The following is a 23624-nucleotide window of genomic DNA, read 5'->3' as shown; positions in this document are numbered from 1 at the left end:
GCGCGCCGCGGCACCATGGCCGGGGAGCGGGCGGCGGCGCTGGTGCGGGAGCTGCACGGCGCCGCGGGCGGGCACCTGCCGCCCTTCCGGGTGAGCGGGGCCGGGGGGCCCGGGGGGCCCGGGGCTCCAGGGGGCCCGGCCCGGGCTCACCGTGTCGGTGCCGCAGGCGGAGGAGCTGCGGCAGGCGCTGGAGGAGATGCGGGCGCTGTACGAGCGGAACCAGGCGGACGTGTGAGTGCCGGGCCGGGGCGGCGCCGGGCGCGGGGCCCGCACCCGGTAACGCGCTTCCTCCTCCTCCTCCTCCTCCTCCTCCTGCAGGTCCGAAGCGAAGTCAGGGCGGACGGACCTCATCTTCCTCATCCGGTTTCGCCACTGCTGCCTGCTCCGAAACCAGCGCTGCGTCGTGGCCTACCTGTGAGTGCGGCAGTGCCGCGCCGGGGCCGCAGCCCGAGCCCACGGCGGAGCCCAGCCGCCAGGGGCGTGGGGCACTCTTATGCCCCTGCTCTTTAAAAGCTTCTAATTAATAAATAGGCCCCGAATTGCCTCCTTGAAAGGGAGGAGGGGTGCAAAGCCCCAAGCTTTGCGCCCCGCTCTGAGGAGCGATCGGAGCGCCTGCGCTGCGTGCCGGTGCCCGTTTCTGCAAAGGTGCCGGCTGTGTCCCTTGTTTCCGACCCCAGGTATGACCGGTTGCTGCGGATCCGAGCCCTCAGGTGGGAGTACGGCAGTGTCCTGCCAAACGCCATCCAGTTTCACATGTCAGCTGAGGAAGTGAGTCAGCCTTGTCCTCTTTTCCCTTCCTTCTGCTCATAACTAGATGGTTTATCAGGAGGAGTAAGAGTCAAAGTGGGATAGACTTTTTTCCACTCTAGATGCATGATATTTTATGTGTCTTTCTGCAAATATCCATTTGTTTCCTCACTATCCTTCCACGGATGCAATCCCAAATGGATGCTGAGTGCAGGCAAAGCTTGGCACCTTCCAGGGTCAGGAGCTCTTCACCCGCTCAGACTCGCAGCCGGCAGAGCTGCCCTTCCCAAACGCCACCTCTAAACCAGAGTACAGAGCCGCTGATGCTGTTTCCAGCACGCATCCTAGTCTGATCCCAGACTGCCCTGTGCCCATGGCAGGTTATTCCCTGTAGAAGAGCCTGTGCTCTCCTCTGGCTGGCAGGAACGTGCTTGGGAACAGTGGTCCGACAGCACAGGCAAACAGATCCCATTCATCGCAGACCTGTTCCCTCAGCGTCAGCTGTGTGGGGCGCAGAAACATCTCTCCCAGTAGATTCTCTTCTTTGTTCTTTATCCTGAGAGAGTTACTTTCGTACAGCGAGTGGCAGGAGCAGATTCCTGGGTCCTAGGCGGAATCCATGCTGGTTATTCCCAGTAGTGCAAATCCCTTTGGTCAGTGGGTGCCTGTTAGTCTGGATTTTCGTTCAGTAACGAAAAGTGGAATCTTGGATCTATGGACGGGGTAATGTGGCAGTTTTACTGTTAAAGGCTTAGAGCCTGCTCCTGAAAGAAAGCTCCGTTGCCTGAAGGATTGCTGTTTGTGTCCACAGGTGGAGTGGTTCAATCGGTACAAAAAATCTCTGGCCACCTACATGAGGTCAGTAGGAGGAGAGGAGGGGCTGGACCTTACACAAGACCTAAAACCTCCTAAAAGCCTGTACATCGAAGTAAGTGCAAGATTAGTGGTTTGCATTTGGGGTGGGGTGGAGAAAAGAAAACATTTAACCAAGTACCTTTCTTTAGAGAGCTTTACTTCCTCCCAATTTGGAAAGTTACCCGAGGAAAGCTGTTCAGAGAACTGCAGCCGCTGGAAGTGTCTACACTTTCCCCTCTGAACTCTGCACACCAGTGCTTTACTCCCTCTTTCTGTGAGCCCAAATATGTGGAAACGTGGCATTTCCAGTTTGCAAGGAATTGGCGTGGTGGTGGTGTCTGAATTACTGTCAAAACTTCTGTCGAAGCTCCTGAAGACAGTTTCACTGTTAACATACTGGCATGTTCTGGTACGCGTGGAGGGATTCTCCTGGCAATGCTGCTGCTGCTTCCCAGACCTCTCTCTCCTGTGTGCTGTGTTGCTGCTCTTCCACCAGCCTCCATGGAGGGCCTGGGCTGCCCACTGGTGCATCTTGCTCCAGGCAGGTGCAGGAGGACATCAGATAGAGGGAACAGGCCCTGGTATCCACCTGGTTTTGCATTTCAGGCGTCTTTTCCTGCAGGAACGTGCCCGTACTTACCGTTTTGGGGTGTGTGCGCAGGTTGGCAATGATGTGCTAATGCTCCTCAATCAGAGAGCTGCCCTTTGGCTTTGCAGGTGCGGTGTTTAAAAGACTATGGTGAATTCGAGATCGATGATGGTACCACCGTCCTGTTGAAGAAGAATAGCCAGGTACCGAAGACAAGCAGGCGGGATCCTAAACCCTTCCTGCTCCTTTTCTTCCCCTTCGCTCCTGCCGTGTTCCCCTGTTCGTCCCAGCTTCGCAGCGGGGTGCAGTTCTTGCACCCAGCTCCTCGCGCGCGCTGCAAGCTGCCTGCTGCCCCCAGACTGCTGTTGTGTCTGGAACTGCTATGTGCAGGGATACAGCGCACAGCAGCAGGGCTGGTTGTCCGCAGCAATGAATCCAGGCTGCCTGCGTTTCAGGGAAAGCTTGTGTGTGTTTTTGTGCAGCACTTTTTACCCCGCTGGAAATGTGAGCAGCTAATCAGACAAGGAGTCCTGGAGCATGTCCTGTCGTAAGCGTTCAGGACCGGACCCTTCCCTGGCGGCCTGTCTCCCGCAGAGATCGAGTGCTGTCGCGTGTAGGACTTCAGCCACGTCAGTGCTCCTGCACAGAGCACCCTGCAGCTCCTCTTAACAGCCTCTGCCACCTGACACGAAGATCTGCAAGCCGCACTGGCCAGCCCTTCGTGACTGAGGGACGTGCGCTGGTAACGCAGCGAGCCTGGGTCTCCAGCACAGGGTGCAGGGTGTTACCCAGGCCCTGCAGCTACMAATAGGTTTTGAGGGTGCATTTCTGTTTGAAGCACTGCTTTATTCATGCCGTGCATCTCCAAACAAGAGACTGGCTGGGCTCTGGAAGCCGGGGAACGCCGTGGTTGTGAAATAAAGAACTGCTTCAGCCTTCGGTTTAAATTGTTATGTTAAGGGTCAGTGTTGTACGCATTAAATACTCTCTGGCCTAGCTTGTCTTGACCCTGCAGGTGATGCCCAAGTGTTGGCTCCTGTCTCAGTAGATGCACTCCAAGTGCCAGGTGAGACTGCAAGAGCTTCTTTCTGGGGTTAGACAGGAAGCTTTGTCTCCCACCAGAGGCCTGTAAATGTGGTTTCTTGAGGTGCTGAGTGAATGAGCACTGCAAAGCTGGTTAGGCCTGGGCTGTGCATCTGTCTCGCTATGGAGGGAGTCCCCTTACTCAAAGCAGTGGGCTGGCAGGAGCCCTGTACTGATGCTTCACCTCTTAGGGGCTATTTGGCGGGGGAAGGAGGAGGGGAGCAGATGGTTTTCAGGGCTGCAGTTCGGGCGTGCTCTGTTTCTGCTCTATGAGCCCTCTTCCTGTCTGCTCTTCCTAGTCAAGCTGCCTACAGGGATGTTGCCACAAACACAAGCCCTCGCTCAGACAAGAGGTTTGTCTAGCCCATTGCTCTGACTCCGACAGCAGCCAAAAAGCAAACGCTTAGGGCAAAGTACAGGAAGTGGCCAAGTGCCTCCAGCATTTTCTTCCCCTGGAACCTCCCTGAAGCGKCCCTGGCTTGTGCCTGCCACCTGCCGGGGGTTTCCCCCTTGTGCCGCTGCTTTACCCRCAACGGAAGAGAAGCCTCAGCCTTCAGGAAAAGCACTCCCAGGCCRAGGGAGGCCTCCCCAGCCACAGCCCCCAGCCCTTCCCTGGCACTGTGCTTGTCCCCCTCCCCTAGGGACAAGCTGGAGAGGCTCCCTCCTCTGATACGCTGGGAATTAACGGCTGTGGCTGAGTTTTAGCTCATAGCTGATTTAGCCCCTTTTGTTCCCAGACCAGCAAYAGCTTGAGCTATTTTTAAGCCCTCCTCCTCATAACTGATTGCRTCCAGCCTCTGCTCTGCTACCCTGCTCCAGTGGGACTTGTCTGGTCCCTCTACGGACTCTGCAGCCCCTCCAAATCCCAGSAGCCCTTTCACAGTTAGCAGCCGTGGCAGCCCCTGCTCTGCASAGAGCAAGGCAGAGACATGACGACACCACCACGGTCCCCATGCAGAGGGAAAGTCCCCAGGCAGATCAGTAAAGCTGGTGTTTGTCAACGCGACTGCTTGTTTTTTTCAGCCTTTAGACAACTAACTTTGGCTAGAGCCTTCAGTGAAGGCTTGCAGGGAACGCGAGCCGCTGCGGGTCTCTTACCGTGTTTCCCAGTCTCCTTGGAGGAGGCGCAGCGAGGAGGGCTCCCTGGAGCACAGTGCTGAGCACGGAAAAACAACTCTGCCCTAAGCCTGGGATGCTTGAACCGAAGGAGGGCTCTTCTCCCAGCTGCTCTGCCCCGCTCACCACAAAGACGACGSTCCAGCAACAGCTTGTCTTGGCTCCTAGGTTCAGGCTTGAGGAAGGCCAGTGCTTCCCAGAGCCCAGGAGCAGCTGTAGGGGAAAAAGAGCTCAGCAACAGTCGTGGGAGAGTCCTGAGACACACAGCAGACTGGAGCTGGCAGGAGGTGCTGCTGGTACTGCAAACTTTTCCTGATTAGTCACGCAGATGCAGGAACCCACAGCCCCGCATCCTGGGTTTGCAGCTGTAGCAGACATCCCAAAAGTAACTCTCATCCAAACCACCACCAAACGCTGTCAGTGTGCAGGTGCCTTCTGGCAGGAAGCACACCCTGAGACACAGCTGCAGCAAGAAAAAGCTTTGTCACTGACAAAGCCACCAAAGCTGGTGTTTTCAGCAAGAAAAATTTGACTGTCCATAGGATCCATTTCCCTGAAGGACTATGTCCGGTTTCTCCACTTTCTACCCAGGAAACCCCAGCAAGATTGAGGAGAAAAAGACTGTTTTCCTAACCCCATTGCACCCACCTTTCACACCCAATGGACCTCTGCCGGGACAAGGAGCAGAGCTGCTGCAGCAGGTACCCAGTCACCCACTCAGAGAYGCTGGTGTGATTTTTCTGATGAGTTGCTTCAGGGCCGAGACCTGCTCCTCYAAGACCTGGTTCTTCTTCTCAGTGCACTTCTGCTTCAGCTCAGCCACCTGCAGGGCCTTTGTGAGCTCTCTGTTTGCCTCGTGAAGGTCCTCRATCAGCAGCTTGCTCCTGTTGCTCCCAGAGAGCTGGGCCTACAGCGGGGACGGGAGGCTCAGGGCTCAGCACCCCTGCACGGGTGTCCCAGCAGGGCACAGACAAGCAGTGCCGACCCCCCTCTCACACTCACCTCCGCATCCTTGAGTTGAGCCGCTTTCTCTGCCAGCAGCGCTTCCGCGCTCCTCAGGCCATGCTCCAGCCCTTCCACCCGCTCTGCTGCCGCCTGCAGCAGCCGCTCGTGTTCCTCCTGCAACAACGCTCCGTGCTGGGCAGTCCCAGTCCCTGCCCGGCCCCCAACGCCCCTGGACCGCGCGTTTTGCAGGGCCCTGCTCACAGACCTGCTCCCTGAAGGAGGGTGTGAGAGGATCGGCAGGGTGATGCAGGATGCAGACAGCATCCTGGGGGGCGCCTACAACAGCACACCCTCCCCTGGGTCAGCACCAACCCGCTTTAAGACAAAGCACAGCTTTTCCTGCAATGTTTTTTACAAGAACAAGCCTATGATTTTTTCCCCTCTCGCTACATGCCCAGAAAAACCCTGGAAGAGATGTAGTTAGGATTCCTCAGGTGCACGTTCTGGTCATGCTCATTTTAATTCCTTGAGTTATAATATTCCCCACCTTCACACAGGCTGGTTTGACTGAATCACAGTGGCCTACAGGACAAACTCACAAAAACTCTGTGCCAGCTACCCCTCTGCAAGGAAGGCCTAAGCCACCACAGCACAGATCTCCATGGGCTCCAGGGTCCAGGTGGGCAGGAGGTACCTGCTCTGGGGTAGCTGGGTTGGAGCAGGAGGGCTCCTGTTTGAGCACTGGGTGATGACTGTGTTCATGACAACTGGAAATTGCAGGAGGACTTCGAAGAGCACAAGCTTTTTCCTTGTGCGCTCCTGATCTGTAGCATCCTCCACTCAAACCTCCAGCGGTCTCAAGCAAAGCTACCTCCCCGGGTCCCTGCCTACCTGAGTCCCGGTCAGCTGCCTGCATGCCTGCTCAGCCTGGYGGTGGAGGTTTTCCTGGAGCAGCTGAGCCTTGCACTGCTCCTTTCTCAAGCTCGTTTGCAGCTGCTCAAACTGGCTCTTTGGTACCATGTTGTGCATCTGGGCCTTCGCGTGCTGCAGCTGCAGCGCGTGCCGAGCCTGGGCCAGGCTCAGGCTTGCTTTGGCTTCTAAGAGCTGCATCAGGGAAAAAYCAAAAGATGATTACAGCAGGACAGGCCCGGGGGGACTGCACAGCGTGGGGGGCTAGGCAGCACCCTAAGCGCCCCAGCTTTCACATCAGCAAGGCCACAGCAGAACAGCAGGACCACGCGAGCGGTGCTCGTCATGTGGCCTACGAAGCCGGGGATGGAGAGGGCTACAAGCTGGAGAAACGGCCCTGTCGTTCYGAGACGCTCCCTCTGCTGAGCACAGGGGCAGCGGGGAGCAGGGGCTGCTGACGGGATCCTGTGAGAGGGCTTCCCAGCATGACGGATGGCAGTGGCTGGAGGCAGAGCGGGTGCTCACCTGGGTTTGCTCTCAGACACATCCCAGGCCACCCAAGGTTCAATCTCTGCTTGCACAACCCGTCTTCTGCTTCCTGCCATCCACAAAGGGCAAACCTGCTCCTGGGAGACAGGTCTGGACCAGCTTTCCCCTCCCTCAGAAGCCAAACCCTACTAGAAAGGTGGCCCAGAGCCTGTCTCAGGAGAGGAATACTAACACACTGGGAGACGTATTACACACCGCCTTTCGCCCACCCCAATGGTCTCTGTCCCCTTGCTTTCATCACCTGATTTCCCTCCCCTCAGACATGGCCCGCCTGGCCCATGCTGTCCCTGGCCAGCCCAGCCCCTACCTGGTCCTGCTGCTCCTCCAGCTCCGCTCTCAGCCGGGCTGTGGCAAACCGCAGCRCCTGGCACTCCTGTGTGAGCTGCCTCAGCTCAGCCTCCATCTCCTCCACCCGTCCGGCCTGTGTGGCACAGGGACAGAGGGGACACCACCAGGGTGGCCCTGAGCAAGGACTCGCCCCCACAGGGCCTCCATCCCTGCAGTCCCACCCCACGTTTCACCTGGGCTGGTGGCTTTGGGCACATCGAAGCGGGAAAGTGAGTCCCTTTGCCCCCGCAGAGAGGAAGACAAGTCTTTTCCGCCTTGGAAAGATGTCTAACATGGCACCAAGGGGTAACACCAACATCACAGGGACTGCTCTCAGCAGCCTGCAACCACACAACGGACCAAACACTGCCTGGGGCACCTACCTTCTCCTGGGAGGCCCTGAGCTGCTGCCGGAGCAGATCCATCTCCATCCAACGCTCTGCCTGCTGCTGGCAGTGCTCCTGCACCGGCCCTGTGGCCATCTCCACTCCTTGAGGCCTCTGGCTCCACTGCTGGACGGGGCCACAGCTGGTGCCTTGACCGTCTTTGTGGTCACAAAGCTGAGAGCCTGGCTGACACATCTGGACATTCAGATGGGAGATCTCCCCCTTGCTCTTCTCACTCTGGAAAAGTGTGAGGGCAATAAAGTTTGGGCTGGGAAGGGGGGCAATGGAGACTTAACTTGCCCCACGCTGTTCCTGCTGGATCCCCACRTAGGATCACCCCTGTTGCTGCAGGGCCTTGTGTGCACCTAGGACAAGTGCCCCCAACAGCCCRCATCAATACTGAAAGGCACCGACYCCCAGACACTGTTCCTACTACACCATTCCCAGCAGTAACACYGGGTAAAAYKCAYTTTCTGCCCCATGCTCTGCGGTGAMCACAGCACAGGTGACAYRCCAGCAGAAAACCTTGCATCTAATGCCAGCGTGGCAGCACATACYACATCCCARGAAAACAGATCTCCTCCAAAGGAGGAAGAGCATCCAGTGGGTGGTAGCCTGGCCTAAATTTTACAGAGGCTGAAGTTCAGTGACAGTCTGACGGAAAGGCCCTCCCCATTGCAGCTGGCAGCTCTGAAGTGCACARAAGATCTGTCCAAAACCTAGTTTGTGGTCAGCAGTCAGGAGGAAACCCAGGAATGGGGTGAGGACTTAACAGTCTGCATCCCTTCTCCATGTTGTACAAAAGGGATCCTGGTCAGGCCTTGGGCTCACACACATCTAAGCTTGTAAGCACACGGGTGTGAGAGTGGGAAGGAGCAGAATCTCTGAGAGAATGAGGGCAAGTGGGTAAAAATCAACACCTTTAGAAATTCTGCAATGCATATCACCTTTTCCTTCTGTAAAATACTACAATGGCTTTTGTTACACAAATTTTCCCTACCCAACAAGCTGTAAAACAAAGTTGGTTCTTCAAAACAACACTGGGTTTGGATGTTTCAAACAGATGTTCCTTTTCTCCTCTGCAAGCACACAAAGTTTCTGTCCTGCTAAAGTGTGTAAGCCAAGTGCCTGCCAGTTACCCCTGACAGCTTCTTACCAGCTCAGCTAACTCTTTTATTTCAGCCAGATCCTGCACCTTCTCTCTGCACAACTGTTTCCTGTCAGGGAGAGAAATACGATCAGCTTCAGCCCAAAGAGCTGCAAACCATAGTCTCTTAAAAAAGGACCTTGTTTTGGGGGCCCAAGTGTTTGCTGCCACCAGCTGCCCACCCTGCCTGATGGAAATCACTACTCCCCTCTGAGCTGCTCYTCAAGAGACCTTTAACTACTTCAGGTTTCAGTCTGCACCAGAAAGCAAAACCAGGCCAAAATGGACACAGCTCTGAATTGATCTGAGAGTAAGTCAAGTGTCTCTGACCCTACAATGTGACCCAACCCAGCTCAGGCAGACAGCTGAGAACATCCAAGTGCTGCAACTTTGTCAGGGCACAAATGACAGTTGGAAAGCCAGCTTAGCAGGACTTGAGTCCATCTGTACTGGACACCTGGTTCTCCTTGGATTTATGGCTCAGTTCGCGCCCCCAGATCCCAAGCTTCCTAAGGTAGCAGTAAGCCACTGGCCAAATGGTTTTGTAGCCAAGAAGCCCATCCTTTTCTCTCTCACGACATCCCTTTCCCCACAGCCTTATCCAAACCTGGCTCYTGCCCCAGTGCTCTGGCCTGCCCAAGCTTTTGGCTGACTGGGCCCAGCCGGGTGCTGGCTGCTTTAGCACAGACCCAAGGGAGCGGGGGTGTTGCCTTGTTCAGAAAGAAGCGACTAAAACAAGTTGAGAAAGATGAAATCTGGCAAATATGCCCAAGCAGCTGCCCCTTGCACAAGCTCTTCATCTGTTTGCCAGCCTCCCACGGCTGGCTGCATCCTCTCTTACTCATGCTTGGTGCTCTTCTCCAGCCTTGGCTCTTGCTGGAGTCTCCTGAGTTGACTTTCCTGTGAGCTGTTCCCCTCCAGCAGCTGGCAAGGCTCTCCCCTGCAAGGAGAGATGGTAGAGTGAGAAACCCTAGAGAAAGTCCAATATGTTTTTTATATCTACGCATCCCATGGACTTTGTAAGGACAAGAACTAAAGAAACCCAAGGAACATCCACCCCATGCATCTTGCATGCAAAATATGTGGTGGAGAAGGAGCAGGTCTTCAAGGGGGAAGAGAACAAACGGGATTAGCCAGATTATAAATCAGATCTAGAATTTGTGTGGCTTCCAGTTAGCAGAAATTATTTTGCAGACCTACCAAGAAGTGGAAATTAAGCGATTTGGCTTGTCAAGACATGCCCAGATGGTTAATCAGGTGGTAAGTCCAACCCATCAACTTCAGTACAGTCATGTCTCGAGAAGTCAGCTCACTTGTGAGGCCTCTGGACTGTTATGGTGCTAGAGATGATGGCTATGAGCCCAAACACAAGGTAGTCCCTCCGCCTCCTTGACCTTCCACTCCTGCTGTCAGCCTCAGCCCACCCATGTGGCCATGCATACTGGTGCCTGTTGGAAAGCAGCTGAAACCTGCATTAAACAGGACAGTCCCATCTAACAGCCACTGCGAACCTCCAGGTCCAAACAGGACCCAAATTCCTCAGGAGGTGACAGGGAGGACAGCATTGCAGTTTGTGACACTGCATGTGGGAGGCAGAGGACCTGAGCAGGGATGATTTTGCTCTCTCCTCCAAACAAGCAAGGGACACAGTGCACAGACCACATCGGTGTTCATTTTCTAGTCAGTGCATGACATCTTTGAGCTGCAGTAGCTTCAGTTTCACCCTGCTCCTATCCCTCTCCAGCTCTGTTCCGATGCCTGCGTGTGATGTTTCCCCTGTGCTGCTGTCTTGGTCTGTCTCTCAGGGCATTTTTTCTCTTCTGGCTCTCCAGATCAAGTCTGTCCCTGGCCCAACATGCTGCTGTGTCTGCTGCATGAAGCCAAACCATCTAACTTTACTCTCCTTGGCCTGCTTCCCAAGCACGTGCCCTTGTGTATCAAGCTCTCATTTCTCTGCAATTAATGCTTTCACCTTTGGCTTCAAGTTCTGGATTGAGGGGGCCATTCATTGCAACAGAGACATCTGCACTCCATCTGCACTGGTGTGTCACAAGATCTTTAACTTCTTATCCGTTCCTTCAGTGCTGAGATTGCAGCAGAGGATTTTGGTCTATCTCCTCACCTGACTCTCAGGGACCTGCTCCTCTCCATCTGGAGTGCAGTTCTCCACACATCTTGTCCCTTCCAGGACCAGAGCCCTCAGCCCCTTGATCTCTGCAGTAAATCCATTTCAGCCTAATGCTCTTTTCCTACCTTTCCTTCTCAACAGCCAGTGTCTTGCACATCCTGACTTGTTTTTTTTCACCTTCTCTTCCCTCTTCAGCTGCATCTTCTTCCACCAAGCAACCACTTCCTTTCCTCCACCCATCCCACTGCTGCCTCTCTTAGGCATGCTGTTCCCCTTCAAGGTCTACCCTTTGAGGTCTCACCTTTGAGCCATTATCACTGGGAAACCAACTCCTCTCACACTGATGTTACTGAAACAAAGCCTTAAGGCTGTCCTCATCCTGGCCTTGAAAGCTCTTGATTAGGCTCAACCTCTGCATCTTTTCTTAAAGACAAATATGTTTTGCTGACCTTTATTTGATAGCACATATGGCAGGCACAGGTTGAAAAGCTCAGGCAGCCCCAGAATGTATTTGTGCAAGAAAGGGAACATAAAGTTTTCTTTGGGTTGCAAAGTTAAGGCAATTACATCAGAGCTTCGGAACAATCCCACACCGTTCAGCACATCCCAAAGGCTCATGCACCTGATGTTTTCAGACTACTCTGAAAGTGCCACACTATGACCAGTCCCKTTATGACTCACCAAGGATGGTAGTAACATGGTCGAACGTCCCGCATCCCTCTGTTATTTGGGTTCCCTGCTGCTCTACCATAGACCTCAGTCAAGTTGTTCCCCTTCTCCCTGTATCTCAGCTAAAACAGGCCTAAAACAGCGATCGTAACCTAGCAAAATCCTCTGTGTGTGTATGACCAAAGGAGACTTCGCTCCTGACAAGAGGTAGCAAAGAACAGGAGGGGACAGGGAGGAGCAGGAGAAAAGCTCATGGCTAGCGATTGGTTGTGCTGAGAAGGAGGGAGCAGAGAGGAACAGGCACCAGTTTCACCAATTCATCTCCAGACTCTTCCGCACATCCATTTTGACCTGTGGGGAGATGGCAAACCAGCACGACAGGCAAAGGAAGGTGCTGAAACAGGTAATGACTCCCCTACTCTTCTGCCTGCCATGCTCCTTTGACCAAACACAGAAATTTAGGCTGATTTTTGCTGCTGCTAAGAGTGACGTTGGTGGTGATCTAACAAGGAGAGGCAAAATTACTGAAAGACCAAGGACAGAGAGACACACAGATAGATGGAAATAGAAAAAGCTGGTGAAAGCTGTCTTATTTTCCTCACTGTTTTAGGGCACAGTCTATGCTGAGCACTGCCTTTAACATAACTGTGAAGAACACTCAGGGAAACCTTCTAAGTTTTGAAATAAAAGCCCTCACATAGGGGAAGTCTAGTCTTCTCGTTGTGAACAGCTGCAGCCCTGCAATATTGCCCAGATTTTCTTCCAAAATAAGGAAGCTCTCCAGCTCTGTGAGAAGTTTCCCCAACCCACTCTGGTATGAGCAGGGGATGTGCCCATTCCCAGTCTCCCTCTAAGCTCCAAAAAGGGAATGCTGCCAGACCTTAGGCTCAATCTGTTCCTGCTCTGCATCGTCAGCTCTTCTCCTTCCTGAGCCAGCCGCTGCCCCAGATGGCAAATGTCTTTGGTGTGTTGTTGTTCCACCTTGGCTCGCTCCGTCTCAAACCTCTCCTYGAGCTCTGGGCTCCACACACATTTTTGCTCTTTCAGGCCATCAATTATAGCCCAATATTTTGAAACTCTTTCTTCTAGGTCTCTCTTCTGCTCCTCCACCTTGCTCATCTCAGCCTTGAACTTCTCCTCGCTATCCTTCCTCTCCCTCTCAAAGCTCTTCTTCATCAACTCAATTTTCTGCTTGTAGTAGTTCACCTGTGGTGGAGACAGGATTGGGATATTAGCACCATGCTCCTGAGAGGCCCCCCTTGCCTGCAGTCAGCTACGAATCACATGATCTAGCAGTGGCTTCACKAACAGGCTTCATGCAGCTCCAGTTCCTACCGAACTTAGGGCAATAACCCATTTCATGYAGCAGCCTCTGATAARCAGATACCAGWTCAGTTTGGTAGTCCCAGTGTTTCCCAGTGAGCATTGCTGTTCCCTCCTCTCTCCCTGTTTGCAAYACTGGGACCCTGGGGAGGAGAAGGSAGAGGCTGGGGCATCATCCACCACTGTTCTATCCTTCTTCCACTCTGCAGAGAGTTCCTTGTCTGAGAGGTGACAGTGAGGGATTGCTGCTCCCCATGTCTCCCCTATAAATTCTGGAAGTACTAGGATTTGATAAGCACAGAGACAGGACGGTGAAACAGGCAGAAGGAGAACTGTAGGCAGTTGTGTGCCCCCTGAACCGTCAGCTGTAGGGCTGTAAATTTAGGATTTACTCTCGCAGTGGCTGCAATGAAAATCCAGCAAGCATCCCTGGCTTGTGAAAAAGGAGTGCAAGGTGCAAACTGAGGCCTCTTGCACAAGCATTTGCTGCTGTCTAAAGGAGCACTGAGCTCATGCTGTCACCTTAGGACATGAGTTAAAAGTGCCACTAGCCCAGGGAGATGGGACTGACACTTCCCATGCTCCCAGGCTTTGCTGCTTCTCCTCTTGGCCCTTTCGCCCAGTAGTACCACACCAGCGACGCTGAACAGAGTTAAYCTCTAGTCCTCCATAGGCAGCAAGAACCACACAAACCTTCTGCAATATGACAGACACTCCTACAGAGCTTTTGTCAGCCTGCCGGGGCTCTAACCCTGCTACCAGCTAAAATGGGCAGGGGAAGAACATGGAGTATTGCCAGAGGAGAGAGGGAGTACCACTCCGCGCCCAGCCTGGATGGACAGAGACCCAGCAACCCTCCTGGAGCAGACATCAGGGCTTACAGAGCAGCCCCTCTGCAGCAGGTGGACAAGATGTTCCCTTCTCTGCTCTCCAGGCACTTGAGCTGGGAASCTGGGACATTCACCTCCACAACCCTGGCCCTCACCTTGGCTTCCAGTTGCACCTTCAGGTCCTGCAGYTGGTCTTGGAGCTGCTCCACCATGAGTGTCATCTCTGTGCATGCCGAACTGGGAAATGGAGTGCTAGGAGAGCGGCATACTGGGAAAGAGGAGCTCTGTGAGGACAACCCTGCAGAGTCCAAGTCCACTACCCCTTATGCTGGCCTAGAAGAGTCCAAGGGTTTTCCTTGGGATGGCCATAGATTCCTGGAAGTCCTGGAATCTGGACCTCTAGAGTCTCCAGTCCAACCTCCTGTTGGACCAGCTATTGCCAATGCTAGATCAGAATGGCTGTGGCTTTGTCCAGTTGAGCCCTTATAGCCCCAAAAGATGGAGATTCCCCACCTTACTGGTCACCAGGCCCAGGGCCGTGCCACCCTTCCGGGCAAGAATATTCTTCCTCATGCACTTGAACCTCTCGAATTCCATTTTGGGGCTACTTCCYTTTTATTATATTGTGCCTCCTCACCAGGGAAAAGCTGCCTGTTCACTGCCAGCTGGCCAGCCCRTAAAGTCACCATCACCAACCCCTGTGTTGGAGGGCCCTCCTTCCTTCCATCTCTGTCACTCTCAACCATCCATCACCCCCTCCATCCCTCCCATGGCTGCCTAGTGCCAGAAACAGCAGCACTGGCTCAGTCACYACAAGCTACTCCACACTCCTGCAGAAGTTCCAACCACCAGGAAACCTTGCTCTTGCCAAGTGGACAGAGATGCATTGAACCACCCCACCCGCACGCGCCCGTCAGGTGTTTTACCTCCAGTTGGCAGCGCTCGCTCAGCCTTGCTCTCCTGGTAGTGTGCTTGGGCTTTGCTCTTGTGTAGCTGGCGATGTAGCCTTTCCAGCTCTCTCCTCAGCTTGTCATTCTGSTCCCACAGCACCTGCATCAGAAATTAGTGACAACGCAGCTGTGTAGCTCCCCAGGGCTGCAAGGGGCCATGCACCTGTGGCTCTAGGGGTACTTGGAGTCTCTCACAACGTGAGGTCTGCCTCACCAGTGTGGCTGGAGAATGAGCAGAGGGGCAATTTCCTTCCTTTCTGAACAGGTAGAATCAAGATTGTTTTGAAGAGCCAGAGGAAAAATACTAGCCCAGACTGCCATGGCCACCATTACTACCAAAAATAGAGGATATCGCCTCTTCCTCAGACACACTAAGGGGAAAGAGCCATAAAMAACTGCTTCCTGTGCACACAAGCACAAAATACCAGTTCTGCAGACACTTTGAGGYGATGGACCTCCAGAGACCCCATCTGACCTAAACACAACCATCTCTAGCAACCAATGCTCAAGAAACACTGTGATCTCAGTACAATCCCCCTGGGGCCCAGAGACTCATACTTAYACCCTCAGGCACCTGAGCTATCCAGCCAGCATTACTGCATTAAGGCAAAGCAAAATTAGGATTTAYGGTGGAGCAGGCCCCAAAGGACCATCCACTTTGAGAAGACATCAAGTCATATCCCACACACCACCACTTGTGAAACTGGTGGGATGCAAAAGGCTCTGATCTAGGGAACTTTCAAAGATCCCAATTAATAAATGTTACTAGGCAGATCTAGACAAAAGCAAACAGTTTGTTTAATCTCCGTCCTAACAGGATCTTCTAAACAGGAGAACGGACAGAGGAAGAGAGAGGCCATCAGCAGAGAGAAAGAGGAATGGATAAAACCAAGGGGGTGCCTTTACAGGGGCAGATGAATCCACCAGCACTTGCACAGACATCCCTGGAGTAGCTCGGCAGGAGGAAAGACTGCAGAATCAAGCGTCTCTCAACCCCTGGTGCCACCAGGAGCAATGTCATGCTGGATAGCACTCCTGCACATTCACCTTTAGCAAGAGAGGCTGTCTGCTGCATCCATGAAAAGGCTTTGCTGAAAGCACATGGATTTCAGCTCCTGCTGGGAGCTTTTGATAAGTCATCGTCTCTACTCGGTGGTGCTCCCTAATCACATGTAGTTCTTGGAAACACACAGACAAGGCAATAAGTGCAGGACTCTGCACAAAGCACCCAGCAAGCCAAAACATGCAAGATATGAAAGTCAGTTAAAAACAAGAGACAGGAAATGGAGCCTGTGTTCATGTCCCAGAGTCCCCAAGATCCTGGATGGGAGTACAGCACAGTGCAGGAGGTGAAGCACACACAACACCATTGCCTGGACCACGCACATGCCAGGTACCTGRATAGGCTCACCTTGACTCTCTAGCAGAGCCCAGCAGATATTTTGGGGGAGTTGTTCAAGTGGGAACAAGGAAGAGGGGAAAAACAAAGACAGAGAAGAGTTGAGCCGATAACCTGCCTTGCAAAGAAGCAACCCCCATACCTCTGCAGCTCTCTGCCTTTGAGTAGAAGCACCCTGTAGCACAGTCTGTGGTGGTCTGTCCCTACACCCAGAGCTACATGGCCCCCACACAAAACAGCCTCTGGCTACAGGACGACAGGAAAGGAGCAATCTACAACCCATCGCTCCATTCCCTTCAGGATCCCAGCAGGGAGACCAACCCACAGAGGGAAATGAGCTGTGGGAGAAAGGAGGACCAGGCTTCCTTCCCCAGGGGCATGGCTGTGTCCTGCCTCCTGCCAGAAGGCTCTGAGTAAGGCAATACTGTCCTTATCCCCCCTCCACACTCTGGCCAGCAGCTCTGAGCTGCTCCCTCAGAGCCTGACAGATGTGAAGATGATGGCTGTATTTTCATGACAGCATTGCTGGAGAGCTGCCTGTTCTTACCCGGCACTGCCGCTCGTATTCCAGGATGATCTCTGCAAAGCGCTCATCCTGGTTCAGGACCTCTGTGCTGTGTGGCTCCACTTGGCTTAGCTGAACAACAACAAGGAGATACTTCTTATCAAGCGAATTATCCCCTCACCAAACAGTGAGTYGCAAGCTTTCCTAAACTGCTGGAGTCTTGGTCTAGTGCAAAACCCATTGACTCAATGGAAGGGTTCCTACTGCAACTCTGAGGTGGGTCGGAGGCAGAAAGAGGGGGAAAAAGAAACCTTTCTTCACGTGTTAGAGACACCAAACTGCAGGCAGGATGGCTCTCCCAAATTGGCTAACAATATACAGACACATTTCCTTCCTCACTTCCATTTAGCCAAGTGCCTTGCTGAAGTGGAAGACAACAGAACTAATCCTTTACTTCAACTCYCGTGAAAAAGAAAATCCTTTTTTTCTGGAAAACAAATCCTGAAGTTCYCCCTTGAGGACTTTGGATTTGTAGTGTTATCTGCACCTGAAAACTGTCCTCATGCTTTTTCTTTTGATCTTTGAACAGCCCAATTGAAAACCAGTATTTTTATTTCCAGGCTCTCATTAACATATGGAAAAATTCAAAGCGGTGGTGGTGGGGAACCAAARCAACTGACATGTAATACGCAAGACTTCCTAAAAAAGAAAACCATCAATTTTTTGACGAACCCCTGAAAAGATTCTACTCAACCACAACACAGATAGAAAGGCTACCTTGTCCTTCATAATGAAGTCGAGCTCTTTCTGCAGCTCCAACACAAGCTTTTCCGAGGCTGCCAGTTTTTCAGCCATCTCCATGACCTTGTTTTGCAGATGTGTGTTCTCCTACAGATAAAAGGGAGAACATTCTTCTTGATTTCCTCACATCAGAGGATGGGTTCATTGGCCATGGGCCCTCAACAGGGAGTTGCAAAGCAAGAGGCCAACCTGCMTGCGGAACCCAGCACAGCTCACAAGGAACCCTGCTTCAGACAGCACAGTACCGGTACATGCCACATGGGATGGRGTTTGGGGGCTCACCTCTCCAAAGGATATGAGTGGGTTTTGCAGAGTAAGAGCTGAACAGCAGGTAAACTCGTCTCTAATTCTGCTTCACAGAACTACAGCTCCTCTCACTGCCAATAGAGGCAGCAAGCCCTGAGCTATCTCTGTCTACAGCAATACACTGAACAGCACTGAGAGCATCCCAGGCACTGGGACATTGTCTCTGCTCTTGGCATGGTCCCTGGCACAGTTTTAGCCTCAGCCATTAGCTGTTCAGGTGTTACATGGTCCAGGAACCATTCCCATCAAACAACATGGGGATTTGATAACATCAGGGCCAGAGAATGAGCTGTGCATCTAATTCACTAGTATGGATGTGGCTGATGATTTCTCCGCATTAAGCGCCTGGGTCTTCCCAGCAAGAGCAAGGACAAGCCATGCATCTTTGTCACCGTCTCTGCTTTGCCTCCTCTGGAACACAGAAGATGTTTCATCCAGGGCGGTTTTACCTTCCTCGTGAGGTCCAGTCTCCCTTGCAAGCTGGCCTCTTTGCCCTGGAGGAACTGCACATCAGCCTCCAGCTTGGCTTGACGGKTGGTCGCTTGCTGCAAAAGCAGGTCTTTTGCCTTCATTTCAGTCTGAATGTCCCTGGAACAGATAAGCACGACAGTATGGGCACTCAGAGGTGTGTTCATAGCTGGTGCAAGGTCCAGACATCTCCTCTCAGCACTCACAAAGCAGGAGATGAGAGCTTGGCTGGAAGGGTGCTGCACCCGTGGGRTAAGTATGCATGTGGCAGGACATCTTCGGGGACTTGTCTGGTACTGGTGCAATGGCAAAGCAAAAGGGACAGTGAGATGGGAGGGAGAGGCCTCAAGCACCCACAGGAAAATCATCTTCCTTGCCCAACCCAAAGGACCCCTCCTACCTGAGCTTGCCCTGGCTGTACTTGTGGGCAACAAAGTGCTCATCAACCTCTCCCATGAGCTGCAGGCAGCGTCTCTCTGCTTCCTCCAAGTCCAGCCTTGCCTTATCCCTCTCCCTGGAGATCTGCCTCACCCGGATCCTGTGGGAATCAGAAGCAGTGCATTGAGAGATACCCCACGCACCCCACAGAAGGGCCCTCTGCAGGAGGCCGTGCCCTCACCTGAGGCACTGCAGTTTGCACTCATARGAGGCAACACCTGCATGTTGAATCCTGCTCCCAGGGACCATGAGTGTGTTGTCCAAGGCCTTCGGCAGCTCTGCCAGGCTCACCTGCTCCTCTGTGCTGCCAATGAGGCTCTGCAAGAAGAGTACAGACTGAGATCTCTCTCTCTCGCTCTCAAAGGTGCTGACAAGACTCCTGTTGTCACATGATCTAAGTACTCTCCAGTCTTTGACACGACCTCCCCCCACCCCATCTCACAGGTAGGCTTAGATCACATCCACCCAATCCCAGATTTTTCTCCAGGCCTGGGGTGGACAAAATCCCACCATCACCAACCTGCCTGCAAGCACTCCTTCTTCCCCTGACAGGTACTTGCTAGAAGGCCTTCTGCTTGTTTCACTCACTGCCACCAGACAAGACAGCACTAGAGACCCTGAGGATCTCCTCACAGCTCTGCACCCCTTCCTGAGTCCAAACAGCAGTGACAAGCTCAGGTCTGGTAAACCCAGTGCTGTGGCTGGAACAGAGGTGTGGGCCCACACAGCTTAGCAGGATGGACAGGATACTTCCCTGCCAACCCAATGCCTGGGAAAAAAAAAAAAAAAAAAAAAAAAAAGTAGATCAGTCAGTGGGGCAAAACCAGCAGAGAAACCTGTTATCTTTCAATACTAAAGAGAGACTCCAGGGACCCCAAGATATTGGAGAAATCTCTAAAAATAACAGCAAGCTGTCAGGTGAGATGTCCTGAGCTGTGCCTAAGGTAGCCAAAAGCAGCAAGTTACRAGACAGTCTGGTTTCCCTAACAACCCAGAAAATGCAGTAGCCACAGAAAAACTAATACTGGAAGTTATATAGCATCAGATGGTCTTGTGAAAACCAGATTGGGACTGCCAGCCAACAATTTTTTTGATCTAGAAGCTAAAATTGGGCTGAAGGCAATTTAACCCTCCTTCCTTCGGAGGTGAGATTCAGCCAAATTGCCTGAGACCCCACGTGCAGCTGGTAACATCTCCAAGAGCACCGGTTCCATATGGGGTTTGGAGGCCTTGCCTTACTCAACTCTTACCTCAAAGTTGTAAGCCAAAAGAGCCTGAAACACTTTGCATTATCTTTTTTYTYCCCTTTTTTTATTCAAAGGAGTAGTTTTGTTCAAGAACCTGGAAGAAGCTGCCCTGGCTATTGGGAAGTGAATATTGGCTATTCACTTCCACCTTAGTGCACTGAGGTGCAGTTAGTTCTAAAGCATTTGCAAATGCCTTGTCACTCCCTGGGATTAAAAGTACTAAGGAGAAAGAAATATTTTACATCAGTTAAAGAAAACTTGGATGAAATTTGTTTTGTGCACTAAATGGGGGATAACCTTAGTCATGAAAGGTGCAGAGATGAGAGATGTCAGCAGTTCTGAAATCAATGTTAGAAATGGAGTCATTTTTTTTCTCTGCCATGATGTGCATTCCTCTCTCTCCAGTCAAAAAAAAGGACAGGACAGGACAGGACAGGACAGAAAAGAAAAAGAAAAAAATGAGGCTCAGTAGCCCTGTGTTACTCTGTATTATCATTGTGCTCCACCTGCACAGGGTTTTACTTACTCACACAGCTCTGGACAGAGCCATTCAGTCCCCGTGCAGCAGCAAAGTCCAGACCAAACCCAACAATCGACTCGCAAGTCGAAAACTCTCTCCAAGTCACTGCCCTCTTGTGCCCAAGGAACCACCACCAGATGCTCTTAAATCATCTCTTTGTGAAAAGAAACATCTTGGCCCGACTCGCTCTCGGCAGAGCCCGTTGTTCAGTCTCCTTTTTGGTGGGAAAAGGACAGAAAAACCTTCCTAAGTGTGATGGCTGGATTTGTGTCTGAATTCTTTGCAAGATGTTGCAGCAAACAAATGCACTGTCCTGTGTAAGAAACCGGCAATAACTTACGGATTCTGATAGTTAATGGAAATCACCTCTAAGCAACTGCAGACCAAGGTCTTGAACCAGGATCTTTTTTTAAAGGAAAGCCTTCTTCCTTTAATCTCACCTCATCAAGTGCTAACAACCTTGGCTGCTTGAGAGGTGTTGGTGTACCTTGGAAAGAGACAGTCGCATGGCTGAACAAGCCAACCTGGAATTCCTCAAAGCTCACCCTGCCATCTCTTGCTCTTATCCAGTTTYGTGAATAAATCCTTGAGTTCTTAAAGACTGATGTCAAGAAAAGAGAAACCCACCAGCTTCAGAAACACAGCAGTAAGCATCCAAACCAGCTTCTTAAAATATACCCCATTTTATTTTTTGCATTGCAAATAGAACACAAAATTAAAAAAATACTGTTTGAAAATTAACACTGCACTTTTTCCATGTATGCAGAGAATCAAACTCATCTCTACCAAGTCTGAAACACTAGCCCAGTGGTGGATCCATGTAAGTATGAAAACCACTTGCATGCTGCTCCAGTTTTGGGAAAGAAGAAATTAAGGCCCCYGGGCCTACCCTAGGACCCTGCAGCGATACCCATTTGCCCTGGGCACAGCCTTTCAACTTGCAAATGGTAGACTGTTCTCAGAGGAACAGTAAAAGGGCAAGATACAATGGGCTCAAGCTGCAACAACGGAAATCCTCATTAGCCATAAGGAAAAAAATTTTCCACTTGAGTGTGGTGCATCCCTGAGACAGGTCCAGAGAGGCTGTAGGATCCATCGTGGTAGATATTCAAATTTTGACTGGACAAGCCCTGGGCAATCTGGTCTAGCCTGGAAGTTGGCTCTGCTGCAAGAGTAGACCAGAGGCCTCCAGAGATCCCTTCCCACCACTACAGATCAGCTCCTCTTCAGGGGAAGTAGTCTCTGCCTCCAGGAAAATGAAACTGTGCTAGGATACATCAGCTCAGGACCAGTACTTGTCCTCTGGGAAATGGGAAGGTTACTCATTTTGACTGTACACAGTTAATGCACAGCAAATCCCACTGCTTGTCCTCTCTCAACAGGCTGGCTCCCAGACTTTTCCTCCTGCTCACCTTCCTCCTGAGCTCCTTTAACCAAATGCTCTTGCAGACCAGCACCAGCCAAGAAACTCTTGCCTGCCTCGCCAGGCTCCTCCTGGAGAGCCCAGACTTGAGCCTCAGCCACATCCAAGCAAGGCCTGGGCACACGACAGGGGCAGCAGACTAGTTCAGGCTTCTGGGTGAAAGCATGGTACGCGTCTGCTGTCCTAAAAGCAGCCTCCCCACCACAYTGCCAGGCCTTTAATCACTTTCAGCTTCTTTGTTCGCCTTCAGATTCTGTAAAAACAAAGAGGAAACAGTGTCAGGGACTGTCTGGCCCGGGACATGGGTCATGTTCTCCAAACCTGCCATTGCCACCCAAGCATCTAGTTTCCACCATCACCATGCAAGCGTCCAGCTCCTGCTGCATCTGCTTGCATCTGAAGCAGTAACAATCCACATTCACTTGGCATATCCAGGCACTCCTGGGCAGGCTGGGCCTGGAAATGCCAATTTTTCTATGACAGCTCTGTTTTTGCATGTCAGATGGATTTTGGCCCAGAACTCAACAGYTGTCCTGCCAAGCAGGGATGGCCCTTTCCCTGCAAAAGCTGAAGGGTTTGTTTGGAGATCAGCCAAACAGCTGTCTAKACAGGTGAAAAGAGAGCAAGGATGAATTAAAAAAATCACTGGTAAAAGATGAGAAAAAATGGAAAAGATGATGAAAAACATAAATCTTGCTGAAATCTCAGGCAGGAATGGATGATATGGGGGTGCAACAGGCCCAGATCCAAATCCTCTGCCCCAAAAGCAAACCTAGAGACTCAGCTCTGTGAAAACTGGATCCCTGCTGCCTGCAGGACATGGGCAGACAAAAGGTGGGGGGACAGTGTGGATTTCTCTTGGTTTCTCTCAGCTTTCTCTATAAATCTCTTTATTTCCCCCCTGCCTGAACTCAAGTTTGCAAATCAAGCCATGTTTCACAGCCCTGGGTTTGCACAGAGGTGACACGGAGCCGACAGCCAGCCTGTCCTCCACCTGTGTGTTTCTCCAGGTGCTGCTGGGTCTGYGGTAGGACACCAGAGTGCGAGTGGGAAAGGTAGGTCAAGTATGCAGGTATCTTTTGAAATACAGGTTTTGAATTGAAATAAGGGCATGCCCCCTTGCTATCTGCAGCACCTCCACAAACAGGAGACAGCACAGCATGCAGAACACACAAACTGTCTGACCACCGCGCTTCACTCGGAACACCTCAAAGAGGTGTGACTTTGCCAGATGACCTGTGCAAAGCAGAAGTGTTTTTTTTACTCTGGATGCTGGCTGTTACCTGTCACCATAAAACATGCCGGTGCAGCACAAAATGCAGAGTTCAGAAGCCACCGTTGCCTTCACTCTTTCAGCCTTGGTCTCTAAGCTGCTGGCCAACTMTTGGCAGGGTACACACTGCACTCTTTATATGCATTTTGGGGTAAGAATAATCAAACCCATCCATATAAAAACAAAGCAGGCTGTGAAAAAGCCCGTCTCTATTTCCATGCTCGGAGCAGTGCTGTCTGGGGTTTCTACAGCAACTGCTGACTCTGAGCCAAGGTTTTTCTCCACAGGAAGGGCCTCGCTGGGAACTATCATGTGCTGGGTGCTCAGCACCTCCGGGACAGGCTTGGCCTAAACATACATGTATTTTTTACTTTAGGTGCGTAAGGTAGCGATTAACAGCTTCAGGCCTTTTTTTTTTTTTTTTCTTAAGGAGGCTCAGAGCAGTCATCCAGAGCCTGTGCTGGAGAAGAAGAGGAGAACAGCTCTTCTGGGCTGTTTCAGCGACCAGGAGTCTCGCTGYTTAACGAAATAAAATAATAATTATGAAAAAAACACCCATAGTCTCAATCCACAGAATATTTTAGTCAGCAGCAGCAATTCAGCCCCCAACACATCCCCGCACAGACCGCGAACAGGGCGAGCCACAGCCCCCCGCAGCCGCGGGGACGCCGCCGCCGCCAGCGGACTGGAC

General features: G+C 52.0%; 2 protein-coding genes across 4 annotated transcripts in view; one reads left to right on the top strand and one right to left on the bottom strand.

Annotated features, from left to right (window-relative positions):
- Window positions 1-23345, bottom strand: part of LOC146593600 (ninein-like protein) — a 27518-nt gene extending 4173 nt beyond the window's left edge. The window contains exons 1-18 of one of the 3 annotated variants that reach the window (XM_085308970.1): window positions 21650-23345; window positions 19021-19239; window positions 18652-18786; window positions 18433-18570; window positions 18014-18152; window positions 17235-17345; window positions 16500-16589; window positions 14530-14653; window positions 13759-13871; window positions 12331-12656; window positions 9495-9593; window positions 8663-8723; window positions 7504-7743; window positions 7101-7214; window positions 6227-6439; window positions 5393-5509; window positions 5039-5297; window positions 4373-4603 (exon numbers count right to left, since the gene is read on the bottom strand). In XM_085308970.1, the coding sequence (XP_085165096.1) occupies window positions 5100-5297; window positions 5393-5509; window positions 6227-6439; window positions 7101-7214; window positions 7504-7743; window positions 8663-8723; window positions 9495-9593; window positions 12331-12656; window positions 13759-13871; window positions 14530-14653; window positions 16500-16589; window positions 17235-17345; window positions 18014-18152; window positions 18433-18570; window positions 18652-18719 (2151 nt within the window). In that variant the 5' untranslated portion in view covers window positions 18720-18786; window positions 19021-19239; window positions 21650-23345 and the 3' untranslated portion in view covers window positions 4373-4603; window positions 5039-5099. Of the gene's footprint in view, window positions 1-4372; window positions 4604-5038; window positions 5298-5392; window positions 5510-6226; window positions 6440-7100; window positions 7215-7503; window positions 7744-8662; window positions 8724-9494; window positions 9594-12330; window positions 12657-13758; window positions 13872-14529; window positions 14654-16499; window positions 16590-17234; window positions 17346-18013; window positions 18153-18432; window positions 18571-18651; window positions 18787-19020; window positions 19240-20014; window positions 20066-21649 lie in introns of those variants that run through there. The other 2 variants (XM_085308971.1, XM_085308972.1) reach the window with 2 other exon arrangements.
- Window positions 13-3138, top strand: GINS1 (GINS complex subunit 1). The gene is made up of 7 exons (XM_085308975.1): window positions 13-90; window positions 167-231; window positions 319-414; window positions 678-768; window positions 1559-1675; window positions 2320-2394; window positions 2674-3138. Exons 1-7 carry the CDS (start codon window positions 16-18, stop codon window positions 2740-2742), a joined length of 588 nt encoding a protein of 195 aa, XP_085165101.1. The 5' UTR covers window positions 13-15; the 3' UTR covers window positions 2743-3138.
- Window positions 23346-23624: the final 279 nt, after the last annotated feature.

This window comes from Rhea americana, unplaced genomic scaffold, assembly GCF_003343005.1.
Source record: "Rhea americana isolate MKP2758 unplaced genomic scaffold, rheAme1 scaffold_289, whole genome shotgun sequence".
NCBI lineage: Eukaryota > Metazoa > Chordata > Aves > Rheiformes > Rheidae > Rhea > Rhea americana.
The sequence above is the reverse complement of the archived record's forward strand: the minus strand, read 5'-3'. Positions and strand labels throughout refer to the sequence as shown.